Raw genomic sequence first — 21281 nt, forward strand, 5'->3', positions numbered from 1 at the left:
CTTGCTTCACAGTCCAGGGATTTTCTGTGCAACATTCCATGACTCCATGCGATGCAAAAAATATTTCCTCAACTCTATTATGCTCTTGTTTACTGTACTCCTGCAAATAAATACTATATGTCTAATGCAGGCGACCTCCTGTCTCTTAGGGCAGATTATGTGGATTAAATCATTAAGGTAAAAGAAACCTGGTTGGAATATCAGATCAATGCTGACATTTGCATATAGATTTTGTGGTAGGATAAAATAATTGATTGGTTTGGGAGTGGTAGTGTTGCCATTTGACTCATAGGATAATAACAGTTACCACTGGTATGTAGAGTAGTCTACGCTAGGTGTGCAACATATTTGATGTAACACTTGCACATGTGGCATGTTTTCATTCTGACTGAAAAAGAAAGTGTCAACAGATTTATCAACTCGACAAAAGGTTTTTTTATGAAAGGCTCCGCTAAAATGTTATACCCTTCAGAGGGTTGATAAGAAGGCAATTTTGTATCCTGACAATTATTTTGTATTCGTCCAGGAGTTATACGATCCAAAGTGCCATGGAGGAAAATGTTACAAACGACGGGGCAGCATTTCCGACGCCATCACCGACGCTTCCCGTGTTGTACCTCCGGGAGCAACCGCTCCGATACGCGGCACCCAGCGTCATGAGTCTGACGCTGCTCATCGGAGTCTTCGGGAACATGTGCCTCCTCTATGTCAATCTCAGAGGACTATCAAAAAGGGACAAGTCTCGTGTCGTTTTGGATGTCTTCCTTGCGAGCATGGCAGTGATAGATCTACTCCTTCTGATTACTACGGGTCCTTTCTTTGCTATCGAGTTCGTTCTGGAAAATTGGCCGTTCGGGGGTCCGGCTTGCCGGTTCCTGCTCCCCTTTAATCACCTAACGGAGACGGTCGGCGCGTACACGGTCGGCGCCTTGGCCCTGGACGAGTGCCTTGTCATCGGACTGCCCAATTCCTATGCCCCACGACGAGACCTCCGAAAATCCTTCCTTGCCAACCTGACCATCTGGCTTACTGCCATCGTCCTTACGATACCCGTCACCGCTTACACCAAGAGCGCAGAGACTACCTACCAGGAGTTCTTCTGCACAGTGCACATGCCTGGCTCTACCCACGGCGTCCAGCTGTACACGTTCCTCGTCAGTTTCTGCATCCCAGTCGTGCTCACCTTGGGATGCCTCCTTTGGATCTTGTACAAATCCAACGGTAACTTCTGGAGACCTGCCAAGGATGAGAGTCAGCCGCGCAGCAAGCAGACGCGAACCACGGTCCTACTGATCGCCTCCCTCATCGGTGCCCAAGCCCTACTCTGGCTCCCCCATCACATAACCTCGTTTGTCCATCCGGGCATCTACAGTGACGAGACCACTCGCAGTGATTTCTTGTCCTACACCGCCGTCGCTTGTTACGCCTACGCCAACTCCGCCATCAAACCGATACTATACGTCTTTCTCTACGAAGACATTCGGGATCGCTTCGTTGAGGCCATCCCTTACGGGAAGGGTAATGACATCCAAGGGATCGGCCGTGGACGCCGCTTGCCAACCACCCCCGTAAGATACAAGCACGAGAGAGGTAGTAGGGTCGGTAAAGTGCCATCAGTGACTGCCTCAATGCACACTATCCATGGATATCCGTATGTCATTGAGGTGAATGGGGAGGATGAAGTTGGGATAAATGGAATGGACAGAAGATGGAGTATGTAGGACAACTAGCCATTAATGTTTCAAAACATTTCCCTGAACAATTGTTGGTTTGCTGGTAATGTTTCACCTCTGAACATCCATATTCATTCATATTAAACTGTTAGATGAAACATTGTGTTAACACCGGTGTTTAAATTAAGACTCTTTAAATTACATCAGTACATAATGCATAATAATTTTTTGACAGCTTTTGTTTGTTACAATATACTTTTAATGTTTTTCTTATGCCTAGATTGAAACATGAATCGGAAAGGAATTCATTGTAGTGATCTATCAATTATTCATGATCAGAACTTGCAAAATATACGCAAACTTAAAGTGAACTGTCAATCTTTCAAAATTTCTTAGGCTTGTTAAAACTGCATATGTTTATCTCAATGTTTGTAGAGTAATACAATTTTAATCCATTATTAATTATACAGTCAATTATTGCCAGTTTTGTCTTAAAGAGCGACATTACGTTAATATGTGCATAGACCCCTTACGTTTTGCGTCATGGCAGTGGGCAGGTATATGTTTCTGTGTGATACACTTTATTAGGTACTTCGTGCTTTCACTGTAACTGAATTTAAATAACAAAACCTACCCACTGCCATGGCGCACAATGCAAAGGGTCCATATAGAGAAATCTGACGTGCTGTGCTGAAATCTTTCATATGAATAAAAAGCGTCTATACGCGATTGATTTTAAGATTCATGTGACAACGCTTGTCAAAAAAAATGTAACTTAGAACCAGATTTACAGATCTTACAAAACTATTAAACCGTAACGTTTTCGTTTTCATTTCTCGCAAGATTTCGAACAACAACCGCAAACTGGTTAGTCGTTGAAATAAATAAATTGATACGATAAAAACAAAGAAAGTCCTTAGTTTTTAGTTAGGATAAATAGATGCCTACATTTTTTTAAGCTGAATTTGAATGGTAAATCATACAAACTAGGCGGATTCTTTGGCGGTTTGTAGGACACATAAAGTTGCTTGATGTAGCGATTGCTTACCATGAGAAGTTGTACCTCTACTGCGATCCTTTTGCGCCCGAAACCGCCCCCAAATCGGTGCTCACAAGTGAACCCATATGAACAGCGACCTCTATAGTCATATTATTGGCTACGTGTATGCTTGAGTTTGCTTCTGCATTCAATAGGGGACGTTGAACAATAGAGGGCAATAGGGTCCCCAATTCCCGAGCGGTCCCCCATTTGGATTTCGTGTACAAAACATCTGGGAGGTCTTCCTTAAAAGTTGAAGTACAAACAATTAAAAGAGGGACAATTGGGGGTCCCCGACTGCAGGAAAATACTTACTCGTATGTACGTGCGTGAATGTGTGCACGTACACGCACACGTTTGTTTTACAAACGCTATGTGGACATTCATTTGTTATCGTGTAGTAAAGAAAACTAGGTACAAAAAATAACTTTACTTAGACTGTGAAAACTCTTTCAACCCCAAATTTGTTTTTTGATTTCCTTGAATGTTTCTCTTCATTCTGCGATGTGGCATAACGTCAACACAACCTGCATTATGCGGACATATTTTGTTCACATGTGTCCACATAGTGACTGTAAGACGAACTCAGTCGTCTTCACACCGTCGATTGTGGACGTCCTATTGTCCCCCTTTTGTTTGCACTATATACTAACTTTTTAGGAAGACTCCAATATGTTTTGCCCCCGACCCCAATCGCGGACGTATGCTGGGAATCGTGGACGATATTGTTCTCTTTTGTTCTCAGGTATTTTTCGTCCACGGTTTGAATAGATGAACACGCCCACACTGAGCCTACGTACGTACGTACGTATTAGAGAGAGAAACCCGGGGAGGTGCCCAGGGGTCGTAATCGCTTAACTGCTACTTCCGAGAATAAGTCCGGACAAACAAACATCCAAACAACCCAACATACAAACATCGTGACACAGACTTGGGTATTATTATATAGCTAGATGTACATGTAGTTATAATACAAATGCTATTTTATATCATTAACTGGCACAAAAAGTATTTTGTGATACATTAATTTTTTTTTTAAATGTTCGATTTCACCACTTGTTCAGTTTTTGGGGAGAAATGCATATGAAAAACGCGATTTGAAAAATCGACCAACTTCACACGCGATTTTCGCAAAACTCGGATTTGCAGCTATGTATCAAAACAGTGATGATTATGTATAGGCCGTAGTTATATCTGGAATCGTCTGGCGGGATTAACTCCGACCACGTTAATACTGAAGAGCTCTGCCTTTACGCATGCACAATTGAACGAGGTATAGCTTAAATGGGTCAGAAAATGACTTATCAACTAATGTCGACTATACGCAAGTACTATTTTTGTTATTTCTTTGTCATTTAATGACAATGGCGAGTTCGATATCAGAGTAAAAAGCATTAACGATATAAGTCTTGGTTATTTTGATCGATGCAAAGAGTAGAATTTAGAACATGCGTAACGAAAAAATACACTGATCTCTCTGGTTTAGGCCCGGTATGGATCCCGATCAAAATTAAACAAATTACGCCGCAAACAAATCGGATGGAGGTGAGGATTTGTATGGGGGGCCTAAATACAAAAAGTACAAATCTGCTCAGCATCCAGGCCATGGGATTTCTTTGTCATTGTAGTGTGCATTGTGATTTGAAGATCATCAAGACTGAGGTTTGGCAAGACTTCTTGATGATAACTGGAGAAACGATCAATGCGTGTAAGTTTAGGGTATAATGGCAGCCATTTTAGCTGCCATCATACCTTCATAATCATCCAGTCCTCATAATCATCCGGTCACTTAAACTTAAGGCTTCATACAATGTTATTTAAGTATGTGTTAGAAGAATCCCCAAAATAGATTTTTCAAAAAAATTAAAAAATAAAAAATATACCAAAATATAGGAATAAACATATGACACGGTAGCTATTACGATTTATGCAAATAAGGCACCCCTCCCACAATAATTTCAGATGTCACCCCTTCTAAAATAATCTTGTTTAGGGCTGTAAGAATCTATCTTCCAACTGTTGGTGCTTTGGACCAGTCGGTCGCGATCTTGTCAAAAATTTGATCTAAACGACTGGACTAATTCTTTGTGTTCACTTAATTCATTTTTGATGTAGTAAAGCCTGCCAGCGATGTTGCTTCACACTGTACACGACTTGTTGTAATACATAGTTTTACAATATTCCTTGCTTCATTGACATTTAGACTGTTTCTTTTGATTCGTCTTTCATGTTCATGATGTTCTAGGTTTCCTCCATGTCTTTTGGTTGTTGTTGATTTATGATTAATGAATAAAAGACATGAATTAATATAATAGTTGCTTAAATATTATGCATTAATCCCATTTGCTTTTATGTTATTTCATTGTATTGTTTTGTAATACATTGTATTGTGTACATGTGTAGTAATTTGTAATATATACAGGGCCTTTAATGGAAACCAGTTTTAAACCGTTTGTGCAAATAAATGTAATAAATATAAAATAATTAAATTTAAAGTGTATGTTTAGTTTGGTTGTAGCTTGGTGTGTTATCAACTGAAATTTAAGTGACGACATGATGACGTCATCACATGCCGTTAGCTATCGTCGTGTAAGTCTTTTGTCTTGTCTGTCTCGTCCGTGTGTCGTTATCACGTTGTTTTTCTGTTGTTATTGTTGTCTGTAAGGGCTGTTTCCTACAAGCCTCGGCTTACTTAAACAGCCCCATACTCCTTACTTTCTCTTGTACATATTTTGAAATAAGTTTATCATTTCTTCGAAGCGCATTTTACTTTTATTATTTTTTAGACAAAATTTATTGATTTTGTTATTTTGCTATTTACCAGTCTTTCTTTTATTTATGGATGTATTCTCTAAAGGAGTGTGGAATAAATGTCTTCTTGAATTGAATTGAATTGAATTGAATTGAAATGCTACAGACTCATCTCAACCAAACAGTGGACAAACACATTTCTAGTCTTCTTCTGGTTTTCATTCCGCATCAACCTCAGTCCATGTTTTGACAAAAATTGTAGGGTGGGTGGTTTCACGTCTGACGCGCATTGACAGGTAATGACGGAAAGAAACTCTACACGGATCGTTTTTTAACGAGTTCTACGAGCCGATTCACTGATTTCGTAAGTTTTTGTTAATGGCCAACAGGAAATCGGTTAGATCTCACTCGGTCAATTATCATACTCAAGACGTCAAGCATCATGACGCGCACTGTACGACGGCACCCGGAGGCTTTATAAGCAAATACGTTGCTGAGTGGCGCCTTAGTATCAGATCGAGTGTTCTACAATGCAGTTCTAGCAGTCAGTGTCATAGCAAATAAGAAGTCGTCGGTGTTACATGATCGAACAATCTAAAACAGAGATTTCCGACTGACAAGTTCAAGTCACGGTGCTCCTTGCATAATAAGTTCAGAAGTTGTACGTTAACATTTTTTTCAATATAAGACCGGTACAAACTCCGGTGGGCGCATTACCGAAAGGTTAAATCCATGATGTTAGTCATGCGTTTTCCAAGGGACCCACTTGCTCAGCAGTTCAGCAGCATCAGCACCACTGATGGGCGTCACACCAAGCAGCGGAGTCAGGGAAAACGGCAGGCATTGTCCTCTTGGTCCAATCAACAGATGTCTGGTGGGAACACGTTTTCACCGGCCACTGATCAGGGCTCGCCGGTCATCTCGGACCGGTTCACCGGTATCAATCGCACCGATGGGCAAGAATCCGGTAAGAGGTCGGATTGGTTCGCTCAACATTTCATCGATAGTCTACCCGTTGTACCTCACGACCTATCCACTCGATCATTAACACAGAGAGGTGCCAATCATCCTATTTCCGCTACCGACTCGGTAATAACGAGCCCCCAGCGTGACGGTGAAGACAACGTGCCGGGGCGACGCGACCGGCAATCCCAGCGTCAAGCCCGGTCCCCTCTGCCGCAGCCGGCAAACTACAAGACGTTTCTGCATTCTTCGAGCTCGTCCAGCAAACTTCCATTCCTGTCGAACGGACCATCCTACTTGTATGACTCTCAGTTGGGTAGGTTCTCCGGTCCCGACCAGGAGCTGTGTGAGGACAGCACAGTTGGTACAACTCTCATCAACTCCCGTTCACAACACATCCCCGGTTCATCATTAATACTACCGCCCCTGACTACCAGTAGACGGTCCGAGAACAGCAGTTCACACTGCTTACCACCCATCTCCAAGACTGGCTCCATATTTCCTCAGCAGCCGGTAGACAACACGACGACACAAATGCAGACAGTTTCAACAATGACTCCCGATACCCATAAGAATCCATCAACTGTTGTCAACCTACCAGAAAACTCAGTTCCCTCTACAGAATGTTGCACCAAGGACATTAGAGAAGCGAAAATCGAATGTGCATTTGCATTGGAAGACCCTGACTCAACTGGGGACGACTTGAGTACCTCCCAGGTAAAGTACTGGACAGAAAGCCCCGTCGGCGGTTCCAAAAACAGCAGGTCCAGTTGCAAGATCTTAACTCCTTGGGCAGCTGCGGCGACCAGCAAGAAGCGTGTGACGTGGTCCAAGAGCTTACCACGCCGTGCTGGTGACCACACGTGCAACTTCCATCCCTCGGACTTTGCCACTTCAGCCCCGTGTCTCTCCAAACTGGACATAAATATCAGCCGAGAAATAAACTTCAAGAGACGGATGGCGTGTTGTCTCATGAACGATTCAGCACTGGGGCTCGTGCACCTTGCAATGTGCACCAAGAATCAACCCTCATCCCCTTTGGAAAGCAACGCCAGTATTTCAATTTCCATCTTCAACACATCGGAACGGAAGTTGAGCTCACTTCCCAAACTATAATGTCGGCAATTTAAAATGTATCGCTATTAAGATGTATTTAAACGGGAACCTATAGACTTCCATTTTTTTTCACAAGCTAGACAGCACGTCAAAGCATGTTGGTATTGCGTCTTTTGTATTAATTCAGACAAATACAAACACTCACTTCCGTCTGACTGTCTACGGTGTAATTGGTTCCATAGAACCGGAGAGATCACGTTATTTTCCGTTACGCATGTTCTAAATTCTACTCTTTGCATTATCATTCAAAATTACCTAGGCTGATATCGTTGTGCTGTTGAATTTGATATCGAACTCACCAATGTCACTAAATGACAAAGAAGTAAAATAATACTTTTGTAGTCACAACATAACTTAGTTGAGAAGTCATTTTCTGATCCAGTTAAGCTACACATGTACTTCGTAAAATGTGTGCATGCATAAATGCATTGCCCTTCAGTACTGCACCTGAGTCGGAGTTTATCCATCCAGCCGATTCTACTCAAAGAACTATACAAGTCATATTAAATGCAATATATATGTATTACTATAAAGATAAACTGTCGTGTTTTGTCTCCGTTTTTTTATTAAGTTCTCCCCTAAAGAATTTTCAACTTTTATGATATAGGCCTATTTGAACGAAAACAAAACCCTTTTTTTGTCGTCTTTACAACCCTATAAAAGGCCTATAACAGTGAGTTGCTTTTGCGCAAGAACAGATCCCCTGTCCTATCATTACCTATTCTCGTGTCGGAGGCGGAAACAGATGCAACTTATTTGAAAAGATCCTTTGTTACATAATTAAAGGTTGGCCGATTTAAGTCTCAATCGTTAAAAACCGTTATACTCTGGATACAATAGGGTACATGAAATACAAACCCTCCGTCATACAAGGCCGGATCCAGAACACACGTTTTTATTTGGGGGGGGGGGGCACAATATTTTTGTGTTCCCCGAAAAGGTGGATCCAAAAATGTTCCTTCCCAAATTCAATATGAAAAGCAAGGCACTTTGTATTGCTTTTGTTGAGTTTTATGGGTGGTGAACGCAGTGGCTGCCTTTTTTGCGACGTCACTTACCCCCAAAAAATTAAAAACAATTGGGGGGGGGGGGTTGGGGGGGGGGGGGGACATGGCCCCCGTTGCTCTCCCCGGATCTTTGCTATTCTGTGAATGTCCTCTGTTTCCAACTTGTTGGTCCACCCCTAAGTAGAATTGTGTATGAAAGCTACATTTTTAATTATAGTGTAAAATAAATCTGTAAAAATCTTCTAATTATACAAAATAACTCACATTTTTCTTTCTTTAAATACTTTTAAAGGGAAATAAAAGCAGGCTTCGTGGCACCCAATATACACTATTTTAAAACAGCAAAAACCAGAAAACAATCCGAAATACAAACAATGTATCATGCTGGGAATTGTGTAATTCATTTTGAAAAGTCTTCAATACTTAGACAAAAAAAAAAACATCTTGCTGTGTCCCATTTACATAAAACAGAGGCTTAGTCAGGGGGGCGGGGGCGAGGTGTGTATTTACTCTCTCCCCAAAAAAATATTTTGTAAAGACTGCCCTTTTCCATTGAAGTGCCCTTTTGTCACCAGTGTTTACCCCCCCCCCCATAGAATGTATTTAAAATATTTAAAGAGTGTCCTTTTTAAACAAGTGCCATTAAAAAAAATGTCCTTTTTAACCAGCAGCCTTTTACGAGTGCCCTTTTAATTTGAGTCTGAACAGCGCCCCCATTGGAAGATGGTACCGAAGATTTCCAGGCGAAAATGAATTCTGTTCCTGTAGATGTTCAGTTATCCTGTTGTGGGGCCCCGTCCAGATAACGATGCCACCCCCCCCCCCCCCAAGTTCCCCTGCAAACGCGACCCATTCAGTTATCTGGCCTACACACAAACGTCATCCCCATTTTTGGCGGCGCAACGCGTACAGTTTAATTTCAAAGCCATTTTTCTCGAAATACTTTTTCGCGAAGTTCCGCGATACTGTCGTCTTTTTCGTCATTTCATCGAAATAAAATTATACCACATGAACCATTTCGTTTTACTGAAGACAAATGAAATCGGCAATGACAAGCCCACTCTGTGATTACGTACAAGTGTAATTGTTATCATTTAATCTGCTCCTGCAATGGGCGAGTGCTTTCAAATTTATCCACAAGATTAACGCAAGTTGTGGTAGGGGCCTAAGTCCGCCATCTTTGTCATTAACGTTCCTCATCTACTCCCCAATACGTGGGGAGTTAACATCGTGTTTGCGAACACTATAATTCGCGTGTTGGTTCTGTCATTCGAAACCCCGAAACCCCGAGCATGGAAAAGTTACTTTCTGTTTTGTGCAAACGCTTTTGTCAACGCAAATATGCCTATTCAAATTCTCCCCTTTTGTAAAATTTCTTGACTTCGCCATACTTGCGAATGTGGAATTCACAGGTTTACCCGATCAGTCTGTTTTTGGACAGTTTTAGGTTTGTTGTATAGGTAGTGAGATACGGCATCCAAGTCTGTCTGCCTGTCTTCAAACCATGTTTGCACATTAAAAGCGGGTTGCTACGCATGTCTTTAAAGGCCCTGTCACACTGTCACGTCCATGCATGGCGTTCATATTGCGTTGCTGAAATTCTTTTTAAAAAATGTAATAAAACGCCATGGCGCCAGTGGTTTGCAAGCCATCCATAAAAGATATAATGATACGTCTCTGTGAAGTCCACGGGAAGTCTAAGACATCCGTGTGGCATTCTATAGCGTCCTTGCGGCGTTCTCTATGAGTTCCATTGAAGACTATAAGTCTGCGCGGCGTCCTCTTCGTCCTCGCTGCATCCTTATGACGTTCAATAAGTTCGTTTACGACGTTCTAAGAGTCATTATCGCGCGCTTGATGCGACCTTAAAACGTACGTGGGGCCAAAACTGGCAATTGTCACCATGCACTCTACGTCACCATGCACATCCGTGAAGTTCTCACGACGTCGCTCCCGTCTGCCTTCGCGTTGCCAGTACGTCACGGCCGTTCGTGAGGAGTTCGCGTAGAGTCCTTACCGCGTTCTGGTCAAAACGCCAAGGCGCAGCGTTTGTTTTGTGCATGTCCAACACGAACGTGGCAGTTTGGCGTTCAGCAAAGTCCTTGGAGTCCCTCTGAAGTCCTCGACTATCACTGAGTCCCCAGTTTTTTTTCCTCAGGGGAAACTTATTTATTCAGAAGAAACGTTTCTCTTGCGTTTTACAATAAGTATAAACAAATAATATATTAATCATTACATAAAAGAGAGAATGGATCCCATTTCGCATTAAATTTAGCAAGATCACCATTTGTAGTAAATATAAATTTTTCCAATACATAGTATCGTTTTAGCTCATTCTTAAATACTAAGAGAGACGGTTTACTACCATTCATCTTCATTTTGTAAATGTGGTAACGGCATAGGAGAAGACTTAAATTAAGGGCGCTCCAGTTTTTGTTAAGTATGCCAAATAAAATCATCTCGTAATCTACAAACACATTACTATTCAAAGTCTCCTTAATCCAATCACAAATTTGAGTCCAGAACGATAAAGAAATCTCACAAGTGCAAAATAAGTGAGAGTTTCCTTTTCTACATGACAGAAGGAACACAAGTCGTTCTCCCCTTTACCGATCTTTACCAAATAAGAATTGACGCCCAGGATTCTATGGACCAATCTGTATTGAAACCATCGTAATTTTGTATCACAAGTAATCGTAAAAGGCATACTGCAGAAAACCGACCATTTAGTGGCAGGGAAATTGATACTCAATTTTGTTTCCCATTTGTCAATGAACTTACTCGCAACCTTTTTCCCTGAAGTAAAAATATGATAAATACGGGTAGAACCTTTTTTATCTGACAAAAGTATCTCAAAATTAAATGGGATAAAAGGAAAGCAAATATTTGACTTAACCCCTTTAAGTAAATCACGAAAAGAATTTTTGACGGCCTTGACAACTCCACCCATACTCTAGAAAGTTAGTCCTAATACTGAATTTTAACATAAAGCGTTCCAAGCTCAAAAAAGCACCTTTATCGTCAAGTAGGTCAGACACAAAGTTTGCCCCTTTGTTTGCCCAGTGTTTGTAAAAAATGCAATTGTTACCAATCGTAATTCTGTGGTTCTTCCACAAAACATTGCTAAGAGGATCATTCTGATTAACTGGCACATGGCATTGCACAAAAGAACTCCAAGCATTGAGAACGTCAATCCAAAACTGGTTTGGGTGAGCTGTCCTCTTAAGTGAATGTACAATACTAGAATGACCGCCTTCCACAAAAAAACACATTCTCAATTGCAGTAATCTTATAAAACACATTGGGCCAAGCTGAGGCCTTAGTGCTCAGTAATCTACGGATCCAAGTACACTTAAGAGTCAATTTTCTTTCATGCTCCTTCGCTTCGCTCATACGCATAAAAAACAGTTTCACTCTAACGAAGACTTCAATAAATTACACTGAAACAGCATATCAATTCAGATATTTTATTGTAAAGCATGGGGCGTGCCTAGTGTCAGTTGCTGAATACTTACAGGGAAAAATATTGAGGGAAAAAACATATATATCAGGTGTTTTGCATGTGGTAATTATTCTTTACGCGTCACAAAATATACGAATCGTTACATAAAATAGCATCATCATTTCATTTTCGTCTTCACAATACGATGTAATTTAAACATCAAAAACAATCTCGGCTCCACTTTGGAGCCTCAGCCCTTTTGGCTCTTCGGATTATCTGTCCGGAATATTTTTTTTTTTTTTTTTTTTTTTAACCAAAAACAAAACAATTTCTTAAATATATTACATCGTCAATTTAGAATGAAATTTATATAATACATCAATTAATCCCAGCTCCACCTTGGAGCCTCAGCCCTTTTGGCTCTTCGGATTATCTGTCCGGAATCTACTACTGTCTATAATCAAAACTAAACAAAATATTCCATCTTTACAGTTGCGTGAAATGTTTTATATAACACATCAATAATCTCAGCTCCTCGGATTATTTGTCCGGTATCTGAAGATACATATATAATTATACTACATGAAAACTCGCATTAGATCAAGTTGATGTTTATACAAAATTAAGGAGAAGACCCTAGAAAATTGGTTATCCAATTTTAATTACTGTTTACTTAACGTAACTGTAAGACTGAGACGACGATCTATGTCTCGTTTAATGTATCTGGTTTTGGCTTGAGGCGTTTTCCATCGCCCATGCTCCATGATAAGCTCTTCAGATATATCCTTATTTGCCAAATGAGAGGCCCCTCCTGAACGCATGCTATGTAGGCCGTATTTTTTAGGGTTTTCTACGCCAACTTGCTTTAGTGCTTCTAAAAAGAGCTCTCGGCACCTAGAATAACTCAGGGGCTTGTTTTGTAATGGTCTATACGAATTCGAACTGGATAGAAAAGACAAGGCTGTGAATATATAAACATCATCTCCTATCTGAATGTTACATTGTGTCAAATATCGTCTGAGTATCTTTGCTGGGCAATACTGACTATCAATTTGAGATAAGAAGGTGAAATTACCTTCACGATAAACGTCTGTTTTTGATCTGGGAATGTGAATACGCAATCTAAGTTGACCAGGCAGCTCAGTAATGTGGCTTGCCTTTAACTGTACCATCTCGTCGTGCCTGAAGAGAAGCGAAAACTTTAATGATACGTAACAAGCGGTTCGCAACTGCAGCAAACTACAATTCTGATTGCCAAAATGATCAATAATATCATGTACTTGCTGAATTGACAATGGTTCTTTCTGTTGTGGAGGATGATGCAAAGTTCTCCGTAAACTAGTAAATACCTGTTGCACTACTGGCGAATCCACGGGATTCGGACGAATATTGAGTAAGGAATGCAGCCATTTGATGGCAGATGCTAGTGTTATTATGGAGCTATCTGAATTGACGAATTGACCTCTATCAGACAAAAAGGATGCAATAATTGTATCGGTAACTGGAAATTGGAGTGGAATGTTATGCTTTCTCAGCCAGGCGAAAAACACTCTGCACTTTTACAGGTAAGATTGCGTGGTACCTTCTGCTTTGGCCTTTAAAACATCATGAAATATGCGATCTCGATATGCTTGAAGACTGGCGGGAAATTCTGACCAGAATTGCTGGCCGGAAATAACCTAGTAAGTGGAGAAATGGAACATTTAAATATTTTCAGACAAAGTAGTACAATCCATATATATGGCACACATGGGGGTAATGATCGAGTCCGATCCTAATACAGAGTTCTTATTTCTTCCTAACTTTATATTACCGGGGCCATCTACAGTGATAGCATCTACAATCCATTCACTATAACAGGACCACAGTAAAGGCCAGAAGGGGGAAGATGGCCACCAAGGAAACACTAACACACCTTTGGCTTTACACTTGTACAAATGACTTAATACACTTGGTATCAATACAACAGGTGGAACAAGTAAGCACTTCTCATTCGACCAGTCTTGGGCAAAAGCGTCGATTCCAGACGTTCCTGGATTCCAATAACGAGAATAGAAACGGGGTAATTTATTATTGTAAAAGTTCGCAAAACAGTCAACAGAAAGGGGGCCCCAACGATCGTTAATTACGCTTAAGAATTTTGGGGACAGCATCCAATCATCGAGATCTACCAGCCGACTTACATAATCTGCTTGATCGTTCAGACTTCGAGGCAACCATTCTACCTCTAGATGAATGTGATGTTGAAGGCATAAATTGAAAATGGCCATGGCAATATTTTGCAATTCAAGTTTCATGCTTCCTACTTCAACTATTCGCGCTGCAGCCTGATTGTCTGTTAGAACCTTTACACTTGAATGAGAAATAATCGGTAAAAAGGAAGATAACGCAAACATTATCGTGTTTAGTTCGCGCCAAGTAGAACTGGCCTGCGATTCTTCTGGTGTCCAATTCTTATGTGCTGTATGAACTTCATTGCAGACTATCGCACCGGAACCTACTGCACTAGCATCACAACATATAATTCTTTTGACTTTGTTGGACTTGAAAAGAAATCGGATATTACTATGAGAAATATTATCCTTCCAAAAAGAAATTTCCGATAAGCAAGGTTCATCTAAAATAACTAGATTATCTTCGTGCTGAACCTGAGAAATCTTAATCTGTGCATTACGAGTTGATAATCTAGTCAGATTTCCGGCAACTGGACTGAGGGAAATGATCTGTCCTACAAGTGAATGAAGTTTACGAGCTGTTACAATATTAGAAACGGATATCTCTTCAATTGTGTGAAGAATTTTGTTCACCCTCCTTTCCGTGACTTGCAAGGTACCAGCAACAGAATCCCATATCATGCCTAACCATTGAATACGTGTTACAGGGTCCCAATTACTCTTTTCTGGATTGTACACTAGACCTGACCGTATCAAATCTGTTTTGACATGACGAGAAACTTCTTGCGCCGTCTGTAAGTTCTTAACTAATTTGTCCTTTGTACTCGGCACTACACAAAAGCCATCATCTAAATAAAGAGCAATAAGGATGCCGCATGACCTCCAGTGACTCACTAAGGGTTTTAACATCTTAGTAAAGAGCAACGGGGCGGAAGACAAACCAAAAGGAAGTACTGTGAATTCGAAGAATCTTTGTGTATTTTCAATGGTCCATGATAATCCTAAGTATTGCTGATAATCTGATGAAATCTCAATGTGGTGGTAACCTGACTTTAAGTCGAAAGAAAACAAGTATGCATTCTTTGAGAAATACTGAAGGCCAATCTTCCAATCATCCATTTTGAATTTTGTTTTGGGCACATAGTGATTCAAATTGCTGAGATCGAGAATGAGCCGCCTTTTTCCTGAAGCTTGATAAGCTACCGAGAGTGGATTGACTATGTAGGAAGGTTCTTGCTTTCCTTGATACGATCAGAACTTAACAATTCCAAAATTGTGTCGGTTACAAAGGAGTTTTCAAGTCGGGCTGATTTATTGTTTGGAAAATTCATGGGAGGAGGGGGACTGAGAAAGGGTATACGGTAACCTCCATTTATCACTGATAATACCATAGGAGAGGCTCCTATATCAACCCAAAACTGAGAATGGGCTCTTAGCCGCCCTCGAACATTGACATCACAGCACAAATCAAGACAATTCGATTCAGAATCATAGTTACATTTTACCTCTATAACGTCGCTAAATTTGCGAGAGAGATTGAACACTTGTGGTGAAGCCTGCGTATTAGGCTGTAGGGTTGCCAACTGAGGCTCCGGATGGGGTTGCTGCGCTAGTGGAGGCTTGTCCGATGGCAGACGAGGGGAATGCTGTGATGGCTCGGGGTAGCTGTGGAGCTTGCCAGGGGATGAGTGCATTTCGTGAGTGGAAAGTGTGATATCCGACCGGCATAGCCGCTTGGGCTCTTGGTTTGACTCGGGAAGAGGGCGCGAGTCCGACGTTGAAAGGACAGTCTCTGGACCAGTGTCCGACCATTTTGCATGTGAAGCACATATCATTTGGCATGCCTGGAAAGAAAGAAATATAAGGAAAAAATCAAAGCAACTGGAATATAACGTGATACACAGAGATCTAAGCAACGTGTTCAGCAGTGATACGTAGGCCTGAAGTGAAGAAAGGCGTGGCGCTGCGTGCCTTTAAGGGTCTACGGTTGAATGCCTTTTCTCATTCCGATTCATTGAAAGAATTCCTTGCATATCGAATCCAGAAGTCTTCTGGCCCAGGGAATGTTGCAATTGCATTGAATTCAATCGACCGAATAAAACTAAATTTTGTCGCGGTACGAACTCCATGCCAGAACGTCACAGCGTGACAGGGCCATTAATTGGCAGCAGTCGTTGACGACTATTTAAAACTCAACAAGACACGAATCTGATTAAACCGGAAGTATAAAATGGGAGCAACTATGGAAACAGTAATTTATTATCCATGTTTTGAACGTGTTTTGTTAAATGTCTATACTTTTTAAAATTCTGGTCGATTCCTAAAATACATTTTTCCTACTTTCTCAACTTGTATGTTTATATTAACAAAGAAAATGTCTTTTCCCCCTCTTACTTTGGCATCTGAAACCATCTCAAAACAGATCTCCTCATAATGAGACTGGTTCGCAGTCCCTACTGATAACTAATGAGGATAACGTGGAACTGATTTATTACTACTCCCAGATCGGCCAAAATCCTGCGGGACCTGCCAAAATCAGATCACCTCTTAGCACTGTTTCGCTTCTGGTGAAGGAGTGGTCATCTTTGCGAACGGTGTGGGAGGGGGCGCCATTTTCTGTACACAGTGAGGGGCGCGTAGAAGGACATTCCTACCACGGATCACCTCTCGCTGTCCTGTGAAACAATGGCTAATATATTTGCTTCTTACTTTACTTAGAACTGATAAGTTTCCCCATTTCTTTCTTCAAGTGATCTACCAGAAACTTAAGCAACTCCCCTTCTATGCCTCAGGGCATGTCTGCACTGTCTTCGCTACCGGGGAAACGGCTGAATACACTAGTCGGCCTCTCATCTGCATGTAACTGCATAATGCCGAGCCTGGTAGTTTTTGAAAAGATGACATGGATATCGACTGCGCAATGAATGGGCAAAAGTCTAGCAGTGGTAGATGAGATCGATACGTCAATATCTCACAGTACGTACACATCGGGAGACACAATCACCCTAGGTGGCAATGTTGTTAAAAGATGGCAGCATATAATTTGTCTAGGAGGAAAAGTAACGGGTATAAAGTCACCGATGGAAATACGCTATAAGGCTATAAGGCATACAGCAATATATATAGCAGAGAATTTGGTTCCACAAGCATGGCGTCTCTGGTTTACGTGAGGAATGCGCCAAAAAGGAACGCATCTTTACGGGCAGAAGTGCAAATGGTGAGTTTAGTTCATTTGTCTTTGAACACGTATTTTTAGTATTGAAAGAATCTGCAGTACATTAGCAGTGTTACCGCACTGCAGACGGTATACTTTTCTATTAAAAGATGTTTGAACTATAGTATTTCTTGCAAGTAAAAAAAAAGTGACCAGAGATGAAGTATACATGTACCTTCCTTGGAAAAACTGTACAGTAGTTCGATTGGAATACACTATTCCATGCCTTTTGTTTTAGTATTAGGTGGATTTGTTGTTACAACTTTAGTTGTGTTTTAAAAGTCTCTATGGTCAAACACACTTTAGTTGTGTTTGATAAGCGACATTTCCCAATCGTATTGACTTCCGTCTCTCGGCGCATTCATGTAACATTTGTTCCAAGTGAAACGGTGTCACGAGCAGTGCTACATGTATGTATTTAAATTTCTTTATTCGTTAAAGAATAAAGACTGAAAACTATGTGAAACTAAAAAAGAACCTAGGTCTTAACACATGAAATTGTAATGTCAACATTTTTTTACAACTTGGGTATTTCTACTTTTTTATGCAGGTAATTTCTACATAGCAAAGTTGATTGTGATATTTTGGTGGACGAAGTCAAACCCTTCGGATGATGCACCAGAATTAAGACAAATGAAGCATTTCTTTATCTTTGAGCCAACATGCCCGAGCTTTCAGCCATCAGAGATGACGAGGCCAGCCCATACGAGTCTCTTGCGAGGGCCAAGGCGATCCTCCGAAACAGCGCCGAGCGGGCGCTGCTGGAAAAACGACGGAAGGAGAAGCAGCGTGGACTCCAGAGATCCATGCTGGAGTACACGGAACACGCAAGGAGGGTACGCCAGGCTCACCTGGAGCTACAGGCTAAAGGAGGCGGCTTCAGGGAACCCACGGCTGCCGATCGCCTGGGGGCGGCTCTGAGCTACAAACCCCGCAAGGGCCGGTCGCCTCTCCGGGCCAGCGATAACGAGCTGCGGAGGCTCTACGGGACACTGACCCAAGCCGACAAGAAGGCCTTGGAGGATCGATACCTTCCGGAGATACTGAAATCCGGGACGGGGTCAAATTTGACCGGATCGACGGAGAGTCGAACGGGGAATCAACGGGGAGAAGGAACCGACTTCTGGGACATTGTCCAGAAAGACGGTACGGTGAAGAGGGTGGTCATTCTCCGTACAGATGACCAGTTTGTGCACTTGCGAGAATGTAAAACCAAACGCCATACGGATATCGATCGGGATGTTCCTTTGAAGGTTTCCGAACGAAAATCGGGCGGATTTGTGAGTTACAGAAGCGACGGTACTACGTCGAAAAGGCTGGAGGAAGGGAGGCCTACAAATTCTGTAACCAATTCAGAAAAGCCCCAAAAACTAACATCAGTTTTTATCTCTGAAGATGTCAAGAGTGGCACTGGACGCGGCAGCTACCACCCTGGAATACTTCCCAAACCACGACCGGAAGTACCGGATGTACCGGTGGAGGTACGGACGAATATTCCAAAACCGAAAGTGATGATTCAGGTTTCCCTTCCGCGCATGGAACTCGACACGCCGAGTCCGGAGCCCCCGGACTCTGGGGACGAGCAAGAGGTTGAGAAGGAGGACGATCCTTTCCATGAGAAAATGATTTGCCTGAAACATGGATTTCAATCTTGCAAGAGATGTGTAAACACTTCAAGCGATGTATCATCAACAGAAACCGGTGTGTATCATCATCAGAATAATGTCTCTGAACCTGCAACTGAACTCAGGATTTCCACTCACACGTATCCGATTGAACAACCCAGATTGCCCAAAGGGACAGAAAATGTCGAGTCTCAGAAACCAGTTGATCGGCAAGAGGGTAGTACAGTTTCCGTTTCTGAAGTATCGCAGAGTTCCTTGGTGCTCGGTAGCGACCTCGCCTACCACAGAGGTTTCACAGTCAACACCAGCGTGCAATCTTTGCCTTCGCGGATGGATGGAATTCTGAGAAACGCTATGAGCTCCGCTCAGCAGCTTGGGATGGGCCACGGTGGAGTGGTCAGCAAGGGCCCACCGAGAGGAGCCGAGCCTGCGGCGTTACCAGCCTCGACTCGGCACGGTCTGACCTGCTGTAGACACGGTCAGGTTGCGTCCAGCTGCAACACCTGTCGTACCGTGGAAGAGATCCAAAGGCGGCTGAAGACCAACGACTTCAGGCGGGAGATGAGACAGTCCTTCCACTGGGACCTACAAGCGGGGACTGCCCTGAGCAAGTCATCCCACTGGACGGGACAACGGGGGAAATCGAACCTCGTGCCCCATCTGAGAGAAATGTGGGCCCGCAAGAAACAGACCAGGACGGTACACCGCGGAAAATCAACTGCGAAGAAGCAGGCTGTGAAACCAGACGTCGGGTTGGATAGCCAGGTGAGGCGGTCTTGTGCCAGCAGCATTCTGAAGGAGAGTACAGACAGTCTGGGACAGAAGAAATCAGTGCGGTTTTCCGAAGATGACATTTATCATCCAATGATGGGGTACCACCCATCTGCAAGGGACACGGGTAATGTGGTTTCTGCATTGTAATAAACAACATTCTGTTTACCATTGTGATTTGTTTGACGACATGCAAATACGTGTATACAGGAACTTCATTCGGATCCGATGGAGTCATCCCAGTTTCAGAGTCGTGATCCCGCCCTTCAGAAATCCACAAATGTAAACACAAAGATTAAGAATAATGACCGTAAAAGTATAACCATCGCAACAGTAAAATGTTTTCGATAACTGTTCGCACAAAAGAGATCGACATTGTCGGATTTTTTAATACATGATTTTATTTCTTGCATCTGGTTAAGTTTTGCTGCATGCATTTAGCGTTCTTTCCTTAAGAAATTAATGAAATTGGAAAAATTACAGTAACAGGGCAAAATAATGACATGTAGCCCTAAATTTCCCTAAGGAAATTACATGATGCATTTTAAAGCTGCACATAAACACCATGCCGCATAATCTTCTTTGCAAAATTCAGTTATCTTTGAAGAATTATGAACATCGCGTGCTCTATATTATATTTGCATTGTTTGCTGGTTATAAGTAAAAAAGACAATCTGACATAGTCAATGTTTAACCACATGGGCATTATGAGGCAGAATAAAGGATATTTGAATAGGGTTTCAAACATATCACAATTACTGTAGTCACGTCACCCGACAACTCATTACGTACTTAACGTCATAATTACCCCAAGGCTCGTGCTGAGAGTGTATGAATCAATCCGAGGCAAAGAGTGTAGAGTATCGCCTTCACTGACCAGACTTAATACAACACCTGAATAAATCCCCGTCATCTGATTGGTGAATTGTAGATCACGTGACATATTATTATTCGGTATAATGCACGGTGCGACCATGCGTTATTCCCATGCGTTATACCGTTTCACTTTGCGCTTGTTCCATGACGCGGTATTTGCGTGCAAAATGCATGCTAGTGTGCGCGTTCAGCGTAGCGCGTATTGTTCCAAAGAGCCAGCGCTACAGCGTTGGGTTTAAACATTTTCGTGAAGGGGTAGTTCAACATCTTTAAAATCAAAATAAATTGTAGTTTATAATTTACCAATCAAATGACGAGAATTTATTCTGGTGTTGTATAAAACAAATAACGAATGTTTTACGTTCGTGCGATGGAAAGAATAATTTCATTCGGTGACAGATTGAATGTTCTATTCCACTCGGCTTCGCCTCGTGGAATAGAACATTCAATCTGTCACCTTATGAAATTATTCTTACCATTGCACTCACAAACATTCGTTATTTGTATAATAGCGTATATTATACAATACCGGAATAAATCCCAGCCATCTGATTGGTGGATCGTTGATCACATGTCATTGAATTATTCGTACCAACGCACGGCGCGCGCGTGGCACGCAGCGCACAGTGC

At 41.9% G+C, this 21281-nt stretch overlaps 2 protein-coding genes and 1 long non-coding RNA gene across 3 annotated transcripts; 2 read left to right on the top strand and 1 right to left on the bottom strand.

Annotated features, from left to right (window-relative positions):
• Positions 1–301: 301 nt before the first annotated feature.
• Positions 302–2618, top strand: LOC119718751 (galanin receptor type 1-like). The gene has a single exon (XM_038188156.1). The coding sequence runs from the start codon at positions 549–551 to the stop codon at positions 1719–1721; it is 1173 nt and encodes a 390-aa protein (XP_038044084.1). The 5' UTR covers positions 302–548; the 3' UTR covers positions 1722–2618.
• Positions 2619–12002: 9384 nt separating this feature from the next.
• On the bottom strand, positions 12003–16030 carry LOC119718918. Its single transcript, XR_005269861.1, has 2 exons — positions 15671–16030; positions 12003–13670 (listed from the first exon to the last, which is right to left on the bottom strand). It is a non-coding gene; the product is annotated as an uncharacterized LOC119718918 (long non-coding RNA).
• Positions 16031–16767: 737 nt separating this feature from the next.
• On the top strand, positions 16768–20007 carry LOC119718750. The gene is made up of 2 exons (XM_038188154.1): positions 16768–17382; positions 17930–20007. The coding sequence occupies exon 2, from the start codon at positions 18042–18044 to the stop codon at positions 19923–19925; it is 1884 nt and encodes a 627-aa protein (XP_038044082.1). The 5' UTR covers positions 16768–17382; positions 17930–18041; the 3' UTR covers positions 19926–20007.
• The last annotated feature ends 1274 nt before the right edge of the window (positions 20008–21281 follow it).

This window comes from Patiria miniata, unplaced genomic scaffold, assembly GCF_015706575.1.
Source record: "Patiria miniata isolate m_02_andy unplaced genomic scaffold, ASM1570657v1 HiC_scaffold_7, whole genome shotgun sequence".
NCBI classification, from domain to species: domain Eukaryota; kingdom Metazoa; phylum Echinodermata; class Asteroidea; order Valvatida; family Asterinidae; genus Patiria; species Patiria miniata.

What these genes read in the sequence shown, in the direction of transcription:
- LOC119718751 (XM_038188156.1), top strand. Translation starts at nt 549, where the DNA reads ATGGAGGAAAATGTTACAAACGACGGGGCAGCATTTCCGACGCCATCA.
- LOC119718750 (XM_038188154.1), top strand. Translation starts at nt 18,042, where the DNA reads ATGCCCGAGCTTTCAGCCATCAGAGATGACGAGGCCAGCCCATACGAG.